The 14,201-nt window shown below is 48.3% G+C and overlaps 4 protein-coding genes and 1 non-coding gene across 5 annotated transcripts; 4 read left to right on the top strand and 1 right to left on the bottom strand.

The window, feature by feature from the left end:
• Positions 1-898: 898 nt before the first annotated feature.
• Positions 899-2,035, top strand: BJX68DRAFT_251643 (putative calcium/calmodulin dependent protein kinase; the record flags this gene model as incomplete). The annotated part of the gene is made up of 4 exons (XM_071042421.1): positions 899-1,026; positions 1,080-1,351; positions 1,420-1,625; positions 1,673-2,035. 4 exons carry the CDS (start codon positions 899-901, stop codon positions 2,033-2,035), a joined length of 969 nt encoding a protein of 322 aa, XP_070905885.1.
• An 807-nt stretch (positions 2,036-2,842) lies between these two features.
• On the top strand, positions 2,843-4,228 carry BJX68DRAFT_251642 (uncharacterized protein; the record flags this gene model as incomplete). The annotated part of the gene is made up of 3 exons (XM_071042420.1): positions 2,843-2,873; positions 2,924-3,413; positions 3,475-4,228. 3 exons carry the CDS (start codon positions 2,843-2,845, stop codon positions 4,226-4,228), a joined length of 1,275 nt encoding a protein of 424 aa, XP_070905884.1.
• Positions 4,229-5,188: 960 nt separating this feature from the next.
• On the top strand, positions 5,189-6,842 carry BJX68DRAFT_260598 (uncharacterized protein; the record flags this gene model as incomplete). The annotated part of the gene is made up of 5 exons (XM_071043919.1): positions 5,189-5,271; positions 5,328-5,440; positions 5,535-5,821; positions 5,883-5,998; positions 6,062-6,842. 5 exons carry the CDS (start codon positions 5,189-5,191, stop codon positions 6,840-6,842), a joined length of 1,380 nt encoding a protein of 459 aa, XP_070905883.1.
• Positions 6,843-7,566: 724 nt separating this feature from the next.
• Positions 7,567-7,686, top strand: BJX68DRAFT_t7. Its single transcript has one exon. It is a non-coding gene; the product is annotated as a tRNA-Gly (tRNA).
• A 537-nt stretch (positions 7,687-8,223) lies between these two features.
• On the bottom strand, positions 8,224-8,913 carry BJX68DRAFT_260597 (uncharacterized protein; the record flags this gene model as incomplete). The annotated part of the gene is made up of 1 exon (XM_071043918.1): positions 8,224-8,913. The coding sequence occupies one exon, from the start codon at positions 8,911-8,913 to the stop codon at positions 8,224-8,226; it is 690 nt and encodes a 229-aa protein (XP_070905882.1).
• Between the last annotated feature and the right edge of the window lie 5,288 nt (positions 8,914-14,201).

The raw sequence follows: 14,201 nt of genomic DNA, 5'->3' as shown, positions 1-14,201 counted from the left end.
AGACATACACTGGTGAATGTAGCTACAGGTTAGTCTGAGTAAACAGAAATGCTGGGAATTCTAGGTACCTGGCGATGTATTTAATGAGTTCATGGGGTAGCTTTTTAAAGGAACCAGCTATAAGCTGGCCATGGAGATGGTTGTGCTGCTATCAAGTGAATGAGATTCTTAGGTATATTATGTACTCCATTTTAGTGAAAAGGGCTTCAAATGTTTGGACAGGGGTTGCAGGTTTAATAATGGTTAGGGGCGGCGGTTCCTTCTATAAATCATAAAGGATGGGTTCCTGGAGGTTACTAAGAAGTATAAAGATACTATAAAGCCTGTTACTATGAAAGTCGCTAGAAAGCAAGTAATGCCTAATAATACTATAGAATATTGAATAATACTTATTTATCTACAGGGAGCCTAAGCATGCATTTAAGAATAACCCTACTAAGTAACTTAATAAAGATAGTAATATTATTACCTCAAAATACTACTATATAAGTGAATGAAATGCAGCAGAATACTAAAACAGGAACTTTGTACCTAGGAAACCATCTATAGAGCCATATTTAACGCATTTTGTTGACCAATAGAGTCTTTCCATCAGAATTTCCCTCAGAAAAAATTTTCGAGCCTATAGCTATGGAGTGGCTGGAAGATATTAAATAGAGTAAGCCAGGCCAGATTTTATCAGTTCTGCAAACTCTTTTGTGGCATGTTGTAGTCTGACAACCATATCTAGGTTAGTAGGAGTGACTCTTCGTGTTTTCCACCACTTCAACAGAATTACCCAACCTCCCACTTCCGATGACTTCCAACCCTGCCACATGACGAGTGTATCGCAAAATTAAATAGCAAGGTCAACCCCCTTTCCTTCAGGAAAGCTTGCACGATATCTCATATCTACATCATGATTAGGAGAAGTATAACAAAAACGGCATCTACACCCGACAAATATATCGGAGCTTCTGGGACATCTTACTGGTTCAAAGAACTACTCCAAGAGAGACCTCATCTAGGTCGGGTCTGGTTGGCAGCGTCCGAGATCCTCCAGCATTCATGTTATTCGGTCACTAATTGAGAGTTTTTAGGTCAGGAGAGGACAAGTTTGTCTTGAAAGATATACCTAAAGACATTTTTGATAACTTCAATCAAAAAATCCGGCCCCGGTTACCCAAAAGCCCGTACATACGAATGCCGTGGGATACAGTACCAGGACAGAGAATATTGGTCTACAACCACCTGTCACACAACTTCCTCTCTCTGGTCAAGGAAAATATTTCACTCCAAGCGCGGAAGCAGATCCTGGAGGCTACCTTGTCAGGTATCGCTGGATTACACGATCAGCATATCGTTCACCTTGGTAAATCAATTATTTTGTGGTCAGCCAATTAATGCCTTAACTTACTATGATTAGATATTAAAAGCCAGACAATATCATGGTTGACAGTGACGACAACGCTCAAGATACCATGGTTGAAAGGGTTCAGCTCGTTGACCTTGAGAATGCCGCCTATCTTCCCGATGGTAGGTGTATTAAAGGGATGCTTGCGGGCAATGCCAACTGGAGAAGTCCAGAGGCACACTTTAAGGGAGAGCTTAACAAGCCTGCAGACATCTTCTCTTTTGGAATTGTTGTAAGTATTTTCATTTCTTTGATAAATCTATAACTAAAGACCATTAGTGCATCTATGCTATGCTGGGACAAGTTATTCTTGGTCCAGATGAGGATTTTAGAAAACATGAATCCCAGGGTGCGTTGCCCGCATTAATTCGCCTGCAGCGTCAAGTCTCATATTTTGGAGATCCTGATGGTATTAGAGGTCTTTTAAACCACGTTGCCGATGATGAGATTAGTTGTCAGTTACTGCAGATGCTATGGGAGGAAAGGGCCGACAAGAATATAGGATACAAAGCTTTTTCCAAGTGGCCAAATGTCCTTGACTCAGAGTTCAAGGATCTAATTCGGGGCCTTACAAATCTTGACCCTGCTAAACGGCTTTCTGCGCGTCAGGCTTTGGAACGTCCATGGTTTGTCCAACTTTAAGGCTCTGCGTGTCTCAGATGTATAGGTGCAGATAGAATCCACTGGCAGTTCGCCTTTTGTTTCGCGTGATGTAGGGTCGATAAGTCTAACTCAAAGATATCAATGTCAAGGATGAATGCCGAGGAGTTATGATCCACCCTACAGAACAACCTCTCGGTCCGTCCACAAACTCTTCCCGAGTTGGAACAAAAAACATCCTCCTTATTGTCGAATGTATCACCACGAATGGCACCAGATCAAGGTTGGTATTTGTTTCTTCATTTCTTCCCAGACGGCCGGCAGAAACATCGTGGGTGAAGAAAGCTGACCAATCACATCGTGGTTCCTGTCTCAGCTGGCTGCCAAGATTTTCTGTTTTGCGTGATTGCTGAGCGTCGTTCCCCGCTCCATGTCAAAGTTGCACAACGCTACTTGTCTGACAGCATAGATGCATGCTCTGCTTTTCAGGTTTTGATCTCCGCTCGACATCCAGCCAGGAGATTGAGAAGTGGTAAACGTCCAATGTCGGGACGGGGATCGGGGTTGCGCTTCATCATCGTTGATCCGGCCTCAGATCCGAGCCACTCAGGTGTTATTCGGGAAGTGAGATCGCATGCTGGAAGATGGACTTGGCAACAGGGTAGAAGGAGTCAGCCGGAAACTGCAGATGGTATTGGTTCAGATGGCGACGACATTGCACATAGAGACCTTGACAACCTGGGTCAATTGGTGTTAACTCACCAAACCCCTCCAGCCCCCACGCCAGCCAATCGTCCTAGCCCTAGCACCTTGGACCCCTTCCAAACCTATGTGTCTGCGCCGATATCTATGGAGACTGTCAGTGTCAGCAACAAGTATTGTACGCCGACTGCCCTTGCTCGGCCCACTTCTCGTTCTAACCGTCATCAGCTCTCTCAGTCCTCTGGCCTGGACTCATGCCCAGTCAACCAGGAAGTATCCATCCTGGTGTCCAAGCCTGGTTCTCTAATTCTCGCTCTCATCCTGCCCTGCACAGCTCCATGCTATTTGGATCTCTTTCCCATCGAAGAACTCGTGTTTCAAAGAGCCAGCGACAGCTCAGTGCTACAGACTCAAAGACCATGGTCTTGTCACAGATCGATTCCATCTCCAAAATCAACACGGCCCTCCAGGACCCTTCTCTAGCGGTGACAGATGAGATCATTCTGTCAGTACTTTGCTTAGCCACAAACGACAGCCCTGATTTGCGAGACATCAAACATTCGCCGTTTCAGCCTACTTTGCGTAGCCTGCAGTGGCTTGACATTTATGCACGGCTGTCTCCGAACCCAATACATCAGGCGGGACTACTCAGGCTCGTGGAGCTGAGAGGCGGGCTGTATAAGTTAAAGCTGCCTGGTCTGGCAGCCGTAATATCATTGTACGTACCAAATTCGCCGCAGCACAATCCATCACACCACTAACCGTTGACCTGTGGACAGCTCAGGAATCTTATCCGCAAGCCGAAGCTTATCGCGCCCGATCTTTCCTTTTGTTCCTTTACAAAGTGTAGCACCGCCGACGCTACAGGACACGATCAACATTCAGGAACATATCATCGACTCCGGACCCGACATTCTGCTTAGCCTGCAGGTAACGGAGGAGATGCACAGCGTCTTCTGCGCTGCACGCGTATACGTATCCATTGTCGATGCTTACCAGCAAGGCTCTGCCCTGGCGATGCATAGCGCGGCCATCTGCGACCATCGCAACCTCCTTCAATGGCAGATCATGTCGCTGCCTCCTGTGAATGAGCTTGGTTCTGTCATTGATGGTCTCTGCCCAATGTACGAACCTTGCCGCCTCGCATTGATTATTCTTGGTGTCGGTGTTGTATTCCCACTTCCAGCCGAGACTTCCCCGCTGGTTGAAGCCTCAAGGATGCTGCAGATTGCGCTGCAAGCATACAGCTACAGTACCCCAAGTTTAGGTTCCCAGTCAACTGTGGCAAGTTTGGAAGTCCTCAGGGTATACTGTTGGTGCGTGGTCCTCGGCGGAATTGCATCAACCGGATCCCATGAAAGAGTCTGGTTCGTCCATGAGCTGAGACAGGTTGCTGCCGCTATCCCAGTCTCCAGTTGGAGCGAACTTCACTTCGTTTTGAGGTCAATTCTGTGGTTTGACGAGGCCTGTTCGTCGGCGGGGAAGGAGCTCTTCATGGAAGCGACGCACTATTTGAATAACAACGAATCCTGAAATCCCTCGCTTGCTCAGCCCTGCCGAAACGCGCGAGACCAATCTCTCGATCCTTCATTAGTCACATCCAAATCAGGGACACCAGCACAGATTCGGAAAGTGCATTTAATTGCGCTAACCCACTCTCTGGCTTGTGGCGTCAAGCTAACCCTAGACTGGAAAGTGTATTGCGCCACCACGTCTCCGGCTTTCTCACTCATGGTTTACTATGCTCACTGTGGGTACTTTGTGAGTCCATCCGGAGGCCTTTTCCGCTCCGAGGCTGGAATTTGAATCATGAAAAGCTCAGGTCAAGCTCTGCAAGAGTACAAGCGTCGCCCTTGGCATTTTGCGTTCTCGGGGATTCGCGCATCGGGGTCTAAGCCTCGATTTATTTCCCCGAACAAGCCTTCCTTATTTACCTCGGATACCCATGGAAGACACCGAAACCCAAATCCCGCAGGGCTGCAGTCGCTTGACGGGTAACAAATCTAGCAATGGCAAGTCCTGGGATAGCAGTCCCACGCGCACTGAGCGCTTGTATAAGCTGTGCGAATGGTCGGCGGAAATGCGATCGGCTTCTTCCAGCCTGTTCACGATGTAGTAGGTAGGGTCAATACGAGAACTTCCTTGATGATTTGTCGCTGACTGCCAAGGCCTGGGTCCTCTCGACAGTGTTCGTACATGGAATGTTCGCTTCCCTCTGTGTCTGGCCGCCAAGTAACAAGCGAACCGACACCACAATCCTCGGGGCGAGGAATCAGTGCCTGCGATAGATGTAGGACGGTAAAGCGGCGGTGTGATCGGGGCTTACCAAGTTGCTCACGGTGTGAGAAGTAGGCGTCTCATTAAACTTTCGCTTGCAGAGACCCTGTGGCTAAACCAACGTCTCTGGATTTTAGATCCGGCGTTTTATGCGCTTACCCTGCGCCTGCGGGTGCGGGAGCTCCTCTGGCTCTTCAGTCCTGGGCATCCGCTCAAATGAATATTGAAGGATATCTGGATATCGCGTCAGACGAATCGGGTATCCACGAGACGTATTACGGTCTGCTTGGCTGTGCCAGGTACGTGGAGCCCTTGGTTTTGTTTGATTTCGGATCACTAATCGGATAAGCACTAGGACTCTTGCGGTTCCCCAGTCCAACATTTCTCCAAGGGTTTTATTAGGGCCAGCAATAACTTTCGATTTCCCGGTTCCGGACTCGGACAATGTTCCAGAGCTACTTTTCAACTGTAAGCTATTAGTCCATTTTCCTGCGGCTGACCAGCTGCTCGATCGAACCGGTCAAACATGATCATAGCATGGATAAAATCTTACTCCCTCCAGTTTGCTCCATTCTCCCCACTGCTGCCGCATTACCAAACAGTCTCTCGATATACGTTCACACTGAATGGGTCCGCCGGGCCATATCGAATCCATGTCTACTACACAGCACTCTATTTTGCGCTTCGGCGTACCTGGATTCCCGCCAAAATTCCTCCAACAGTCTTAGTCGCAGAACCACGTTCCATCATCTACAGGCTGTCAAGATAATCCGTGAGCAACTTGCGCAGCCAGACTTCCAGCCGACCTATGAGTTGGTAGCTGCCATACTAGCATTGAGTTACTTTACCGTGAGATGACCAGAATTTATTTTGGGAGGCAAACGTCTACTGACTCAATCCATTATACTAGATGGCTTCGAATGAAATAGACAGCGCCTTAGTACACATCCAGGGACTAGCACGGATCCTACACCTTTCGCAAAACGAAGGGCCGGACTTCAAGTACCTGACCGCATTTTTCAACGAGTGAGCGAGCGCCCCTCATGCTAACCAATACCAAAGTGCCAGTGCTAATAGCCTAAACTTCAGAACACTCATATGTTTCTCTGTCTTTCTGGACAGAGATATTACCTCGATAGTGTCGTCAAGCCTTCCAGACGAGGCCGCCCTTCCTCTGCTTCTGTTTCACGAAATCACGCCATCAAGATTGTTGAAGAGGATACTCGCACGATCAGCGAACGACGCCGCCAGCACCAGTAGCAACCCTCGGACGGGGTATAAAAAGCACTGGCCGCTCACGAGCTACGTCATGCTAGAAATTCAAAAGCTCTACGATTTTATCGTCCAAGAAGAACCGCCATCAAGAGCGCCTCCGGAAGAACCAGCTTACACACAGCAACACCAACAACAACAACAACAACACCGAGTGAACACCGTAGGCAGTCTCCTGCCTGAAATCCCATGGATTTCCGCCTACGAAGATACGACGATGGAAAAAGCCACCACGTGCTGCTATCTATCCGTGCATGTCTTCTGGGGCATTGTTAACAGCAACTCCACAGAATTCAGCACCCGAGGTCGCCAATCAGTATATGCAGTCAGCCCGTATTATGCCGCTCTTGAGACATTAAAGGAAACGCTATTGAAAATCGATCCGATTCCCTGGGTGCAATGCGCGCCTGAGCTCTACGCGTGGGTATATTTCACTGCTGCGGCAGCGTGTGATCTGGATCGGGACCGGATGGAGATTATGCTTGCTGCGATGCGGTATCTCACGGGGCTCAACGGTGTTGATCTTAGCTTGATGAGGGAAGGGTGGCAGTATTTCAGGTGGCTGAGACAGGCACGGACTCGGGCTCTAAGGGTCTGAGTTGCATCATGATCAGAACCTATCTTTGCGAAGAATAATAGAATCAATATATAGAGGGGACAGTCGGGGTGTTGATATAGCGAGTCTGATATATCGAGTCTTTAGGAAGTAAAGAACGCGGTGCGTGTGAACTATCTAATAAGCCTCCCCATCTTCTCAGTGCTTTCAGCAATGTCTCTGAGATGCTGGCTATCCATCTCGGCTGCATATTAGTATGGCGATTAGCTATCAAGCTTGAGTACATCGTTGAATGAATCGTAAAGCAAAAGCTCTACTGGTAGTCCATTACTGTACATGATAACGGCGCTTCGGTTGAGTAAAAGAGCCCTGTTTCTTTTCAAATACTGCATTAGGCCAGGCAGGCAGCGCAGTTGCTCTTATGGCATTTGCCTTTGAAGGCTGCTAGTTGCTTGATTGAGTCCGCGCTTTCTTTGCTAGTGTGGATAATTACTGTAGTCTGCGCTGAAATATATTTGAAATATTCCAAGGCACCATGGGCGTACGTACAAACAGCACATCTTACCACAAAACGACCCATACATGAGGTTAAAATGACATTTCAGTGATTTCCATGAAGAATAAAGTCTCACAATCACGGCATAAAAATCTCATCAACCCTCCCACAACACCCGCTTTCAAGATCAATCGACACCCTCACTCTCAACGTCAGATTTTAGCTTAATGCAGTACTTGAAAACAAACAGGACTCTTTTATTCAACGGAAGCGCCGTTAGTCTAGTGGTTTAGGATCCCACCTTCCCAAAAGAGTAATGATCTGCAAGGATTGATTCACCCTTATCCATTGGAACAGGTGGGGACCCGGGTTCGAACCCCGGACGGCGCAGCTTAGGATTACCTAACAGTTATCTTCTTTCCAAAGATAGCTATCTTATTTATTTTGCATCTAGAAATCTAGATATAGTTTTTTAAGTAGAAGATACTAATTTTTTTTTTTTTGTGGTTTCTCGATTTCCTTGAGGTATTTTGGTAGGGGAAGGGTGTAGAGGGTGTGGGGAAGCTATAACATAGTAGATAGACACAGAGTCACATTCATAGATGTCCAGAAGGAGGGAGGTTTATAGCAGGGGCGCGCGGTGCCTTCCTATCCGAGGTGTTAGTAGGTCTTTGCGGCCTCAACTACATATATATACACACTATTGCTACCTCACTACTCTGCCTTCTAACCAGTTTGTGCTTCATTCCTGATCTTTAGAAGATACTCATGCTAAAAGTGGCTACAAACTGATTTAAATAATAAGGGAATAATGGTTGATACTCACCTAGGATTTGTGTTGGTTCAAGCCGAACTCATTGAATACATCGCCATGTACTTAGTCGCCCAGGATTTCTGTTCGCTCAGACTGACGTGCAGCTACATTCACTAGTGTATGTCCCGCCACTTCAGACGTCTGTAGGAGCGCTGCATCTTGGAACAGATGATCGCGAGACCTTGGTCGAACAACAGCCGCCTCTCGTGCTTGTCTGACGCGAACGGTAACGCGGCGTAGATATCATCTAGGGACGGGGCAACCGAAAGAGTGCCGTGGAGGCTTAAAATGTATTGTTCCTGCTCGTCTAACCCCTGGAGGAATGATTCCATCCACTTGATATTCGCCTCAAGCATGGAGAGTATCCCCGTGTTGGATGGTTGCACTTTAAGACTCTTGGGAACTTTTTTAACCACGATGGCCTCGGCGCGCTTGTACGCTAGATGCACAACCTCTAAGGGATCCTTGTCTGGACAAGCCTCAAAAATTGTTGCCGCAAGTGAGGTGAGATCCGGTGCAATGACAGAGATGTCAATGCGAAGCTTAGTTTGAACTAAGCCTTCTCGAATGACTTCAAGGGTCTTAATTGAGAGTCCAATCACTTCGTGATAGTGGCTGGAGAGGGCCTGAAGAATGACTGTAAATCCTCCCTCAGTGTTGCCCTCCCAGATCGAGACACTATCAGAGAAAGAACTCACGGACGAAGGAACCTGGCCTACATCTGTAGCCATCCTAGCAATAGTTCTCTTCAGCTCCGAGGCGAGATCTTCAGAAATCCGACCATTAAAGAGACCGACACTCATAATCGTCAATTTGCCCACGAGAGCCTCTTCTACGGGCTTGCTGGCTGGGGGCCCGTGTCAGCGGTCTCCAAAAAGCGCGGCCTCAGACCTAGTTACCTCAAAGACTAATTCGTTCCATTCCGAACGCCTCACCCTATCAACAGTCTGGAGGTTGCGGTATTCAGCGAAGTAGAATACTTCGCTCTGGACAACAGAGTGCACAGAGGACAACCCACTCACTATCGTCAACAACCTCGGCCAAGACATAGAGTGTAGTGCCCTTTTTAGGGTCGTTTTTAGCTCTGCACCGAGACGGCAAGGCAAACTACCATCAGTGTTGGGTCTGAGGATGGTAAGAGGGAGTGAAGCGCCTATTGAAGTGCCCTTTCTGTGGAGACCAGAGAACTCTTTTTTGGTCATGTCCTTTGCTGGAAAAATCCCCACTACCGCATATTGAGCTTCCCCCTTTATTGGTTTCTCACTTTCTCCCTCGGGGTAATCGAACTGGGGGGCGATATCATCCATTTTCTTCTTTTTCTCAAAGTCATCGATAGTCTTGCCGCTGGGCTTCAGGGCCGTGACCTTCCAAGGTTGTGGTCGTCCAATCAAGCTATCCTCCGGTGTATGTGCAGCGGTTTGCAACGTCAAGGCGTAAGCTTTCCAAGGGGCTGCGGGCTCTTCGGGTGCGCTCGTTGTTCCGGTCGTGACTATTCAGTCAGCAATTAGCCACCGCGCCAGAGATGTCGAAGCGGCTTACCTTCTGCTCATCTGAAAAGTGAAGATAATGAGAAGGGCGACCTGCGACAGGTGCCTTCGAAAGGCTCCAGCCGAACTGTCGACGGAATGTAGAGATTAGTTGAGTAGAACTTGGTGCAAGCCAAACAAGAAACCTGATCTTTATATGCGCAGGTGACGAAAGATCGAAAGTCCGGCCTGGTCGAACGTTTTGTTGTTCAAAGTACCGAGATGTCGAGTTGTCAAGAAGGTAAGAGTAACATCTCATCGTCCAGCGCTGCATTGCATTGCTACTCTCTCTTGAAGGCGTCTGCACCAGACAACCTTCTTCTTTTTTCTTCAGCCAATTCAAGTGAGTTTCTTTATGTGGCTCTCGTTAAGGATTCAACTGACGCAGTTTCTCTCCTAGGATGACGAATAAGATTGACGCAATTATCCCTGAGGCTATTGCCGGGCTGTCGCCCCCTCGCCAGCCGACTCAATCAGTCAAATATACTGTCGAGGCAATCCCACCTCTGGTGGATGGGCCATATACAATCTCCGAGCAAGAAAGATAAGTGTGCCAATGGATGTCCTTGTGTAGAACCTATATACGCCGCACGGTTAATCATCTGTTTGTGTCAAAAGACGTTAGCGCAGGGTGACTGGTAGCCCGTCTGCTTATGGTTGCTACATTAGATTACGCTGATGGGGTTTTATCTTCTTCTTTGCCTTCAAAAAATCGTAAACTTCGAGCTCGAGTTATAAGTATATGTCACTCGAAAGAAAACCGAAAGATAGGCCATAATATTACAGGTACCATTGACTCAAGCCGAAAAGCATCACAGGCCATACTCATTCTGCGTAGCGATGTATAGAGATGTCGAAAAGCACCAGAGATAAACTCAACCAACGCAGAAGCCATAGCACAAGTCTGGAGCGTATCACATATCATACATATGCCGTTAATGTAGAACATAAAAACAAAAGGCACACTTGCAATGAACCCTAAGGAGGAAAACAATGATGACAACAGGCTTCCAGGAACAATCCTCCGCACGCGTCATCACTAAATATAAGAGAACATTAGCTATATGCCTATTCACGGTCCGTTGCTAGAAATTTGACCATCTATAGTTGGTTGTCGAGGATCAATCCCGGCAACAGGCAGCTTAAGAGGACTCGGTATAAAACCTCGACATATTCAAGCCTGGGGACTTTGGCCGTGTGATCTCTTCGATAATGGAAGTCGATGGTCCTATTAGTATGTCACCGGATGGAGCTCTCCGCTGTGGACCAGGTCGAAAAAATGCCCGACGATAGAGGAATTGCTGTCGTGGCGGCAGGGGACGTGGTGGTATTCCTGCCCCGATTGTGAAAATCCGCGAGGCTCCCTGCGGCCTTGACGGCCTCCACGCTCCAGTTGATGGAGTGGACTCGCAACAAGTATTCAACGATGTTGGCAATGCTTGGTCTTTGCTTGGTCGATCGCCACTCAGCATAATACTGGCCAGCCTTGCGCAGCTGGCTACGGCGGTCTCTGGATCTCCAACCCTTTGCACTTACCCCCTTTGCTGCCTGACAGCGATTACATATTATTGCATATTAGGAACCTCTCGCGGGTAGCGCCAGTGCCATCAAACACCAACTTTGTACTATACTGACTCTGGCAGATCTCGCAGCGGATGTCGATATCCTCTAGATGTTGGGGAGCAAGGCGCAACTGACCTGGCAGCCAGGCGAGAAATCAGAAGTCGCACGTATACTCTTCTAACTCAGACAACTGCCGCCTCTTTCGGCTGCACTTTCCCAGCAAGCTTTCACAATGAGGACATTCGTCAGGGCGTGTTTGGGTGGCTCGGGCCATGCGGTCCCTTTCGTGACAATCCCCACACATTCTCAACTGCTCGTCAAATATATCAGGGCATGATGAAGTAGCGCATCAAGGGATGAGTTGCGGAAATAGGGAAGAAAGAATGGGGCTATCCATGAGAGGCGGGTGCCAGATCGAGCTCTATCAAATATGTATTGAACCACGGCACGCAGCCTTGTGTCGAATGTCCTCGTGGGTTCTGTGTTGTGACAGTTTCAATTAGCTGTCTCATAGAAATCAAAGACTGCCAGAAAGGGTCACTGCAGCATAAGTGTACTACATAAGAGCAGAGGCCATTTTTTCCTGAGTAGCTCGGATAATATCTTCTATTGAAACCCATGGTTGAGGTCTGAAATGGTAGACAGACACACAGTCACACATACAGATGTCCGGCAGGAGGGAGGGTTTGTGGCAGGGGGCGCGCGGCGCCTTCCTATCCGAGGCCTTAGGGCTTTGTGGCTTCAACTACATATATACACCCTGTTGCTGCCTGACTACTTCACCTTCTAACCACTTTGCGCTTTATTCCTAATCTTTAGAAGATACTTATGCTAAGAGTGACTACAAATTTATTTAAATAATAAGGGAAAGATGGTTGATACTTATCTAGGACTTATGTTGGCCCAAGCCCCGGGCATGAAGTTTCCTTTTCTTGACCGGAAAGAACAGTCGGGACAATTGCAGCTTGTTCCTGGAAGTATACCCAGCTCGCCAAAGGCGATGGGGAAAGTCAAAGCCGAGTCAAGATAAGGGCCGGCCTTTGTAGATACTCGAAGTGCCAATTCGCGATCTTGGCGAGTAAAGAATTTGAAGCGTGATCAGTCTCTGGTGGGATGGTGCCGTGCAATCTGATTACCTAGGGATTAAAAAGAAAAACAGCACATGAATCAAAAATCTCTTCAACCTTGGTCACACGCCTGGGGACCTGCAGCAGCCAAATATCGCGCAAAACTTCGAAGATTATTCATACTTAGTTAGCGCCAGGAACAGATCTGACACATTCGGCTTGGTGAGAGAGCACTGAGAGAGGTGAATCAGCAGCCTATCGTATCTGAGATCTGATATCCAGGAATGCAGCTTAAAGAATTCCCGAAGAGTTTGAGATGATTAGCCGTTGATCTGCACTTAGATCGTTGCAGCGACCAAGGAGGTACTTTTGTGCATTCCTCCGAGCCTGAAGATGCCACACATGCACATGAGTCGGAAATTGTACAGCATAAAAGCCGAAAGCGGCATGCCGGGCCCATGCGCGCTGCATAAGGTGCGACAGTGGTCAGATCTGAGCTGCAGAATCTAAGCATTGACGCGCCATTGATGGGTTCGTCTAGGCCGGGTGCTTATTTCCAAGCATAGGATTCGGCACAATCTTGCGGGTTTCATGATTCATCGCGTATAGCGGCAAAGACATGGGTGTAGTAATCACCTATTATTTTCAATGCCGGTCGGTGTTGCAGATCCGAAGACGATGGTCAATAGAATAATAGCGGATCAGGGCGCTCACAGGGCCTCGTGACGAGGACAAGGTGCATAGGAGGTGAAACGTGGATCTTGCAAGGGAAACAGTGCCCAACCATCTAATAAACGATTGACTTTAGGATCGACAGGAGAACGACTCTTAACTTGCCCAAAGGAGTATCCCACGGGTGTGGACTCTGTGGAGAGGATTCATAAGCCTCGACAGTTCATCAGTCTGGAGCACTCAAACGGGGATCCTTCAGACTCTGGAGGTCACACGGCGCTCTCACGGCAAGTTGCCCTGTCCCACGGATCTGTGTCGGATAGCCGATCTGATAAACTAATCCCATTACCTTTGACCCTTGATTAAGGGTATGCGCCTTGCCGGACAGTTACCGTCAATCGTTGGACGGTGGCTGTGGCACTCGGGCGCCTGCCGCTCTGAGGATGCTCAGTTAGAGGTGATTGCGGATGAAGTGGCCTAAACACGCCTCGTGAGGTCGATCCCTCCCCGTGAAGGGGTCGGCCATGCAGTCTCAGGACCAAGCTTGAATTGAGTTGTGGTTTGAGGATGGAATCCATGCCGGGGAGATGCATGGTCAGCTCGCTGGTAGGGGTCTCAAAATTAAAAATTAAAATAAAAATAAATTCCGCAGAGCCATTGGCCAATAGGGGAAAAGCCAGCTCGATAAGCTTGTCGGGTGACCAGAGGTTCTGGATTGTTGGATATTCCTGGGGCTGGGCACGGACTACCCGAACGGGTGCGACTCCAGACTGACTGACTCGGAGCATCGCCGTCTCCATATTGCTTCTATATTCCAGGCTGTACAACGACGATTTTTCTGACGAAGGTCGATATGCAACTGCAGAGATTTCCGACTATCAATGGCGAATGATGAATTCTTGCCACAATTTTGATGAAAACATCTTGGAAAACCAAGCGGCGATGATCTCCGACACTGCCAGCTTCGATTCGCCATAGAACATTCGAAGCGTGCGAGTGTTGCTTCCAGAATCGTCCAGGCTGACCCTGTGACCAGTTGCGACAGACTAGCAGCAGTTCTCGACCGCCACCTTGAATTTTCTCCCCCAATGTCGCTGTGAGCCGCGCTGGCCCAGCTCATTTTGCCCCCAGGAGCGGATTTCCCAAAGCAGGAAACCGAGGCCCCTGCCACTAAACCTCCCACCAAACCTCCCACCTGACTTCACGATAGTTGCGACTCGCGGCTTCCAAGTTTACGGAACTCGGACTTGTTATGGCAGATGA

The sequence above is a fragment of the Aspergillus pseudodeflectus genome, assembly GCF_044049435.1.
Source record: "Aspergillus pseudodeflectus strain CBS 756.74 chromosome Unknown BJX68scaffold_1, whole genome shotgun sequence".
In the NCBI taxonomy this organism is placed as follows: domain Eukaryota; kingdom Fungi; phylum Ascomycota; class Eurotiomycetes; order Eurotiales; family Aspergillaceae; genus Aspergillus; species Aspergillus pseudodeflectus.
Note: the sequence above shows the minus strand (reverse complement) of the source record. Positions and strands in the feature narration are given on the sequence as shown.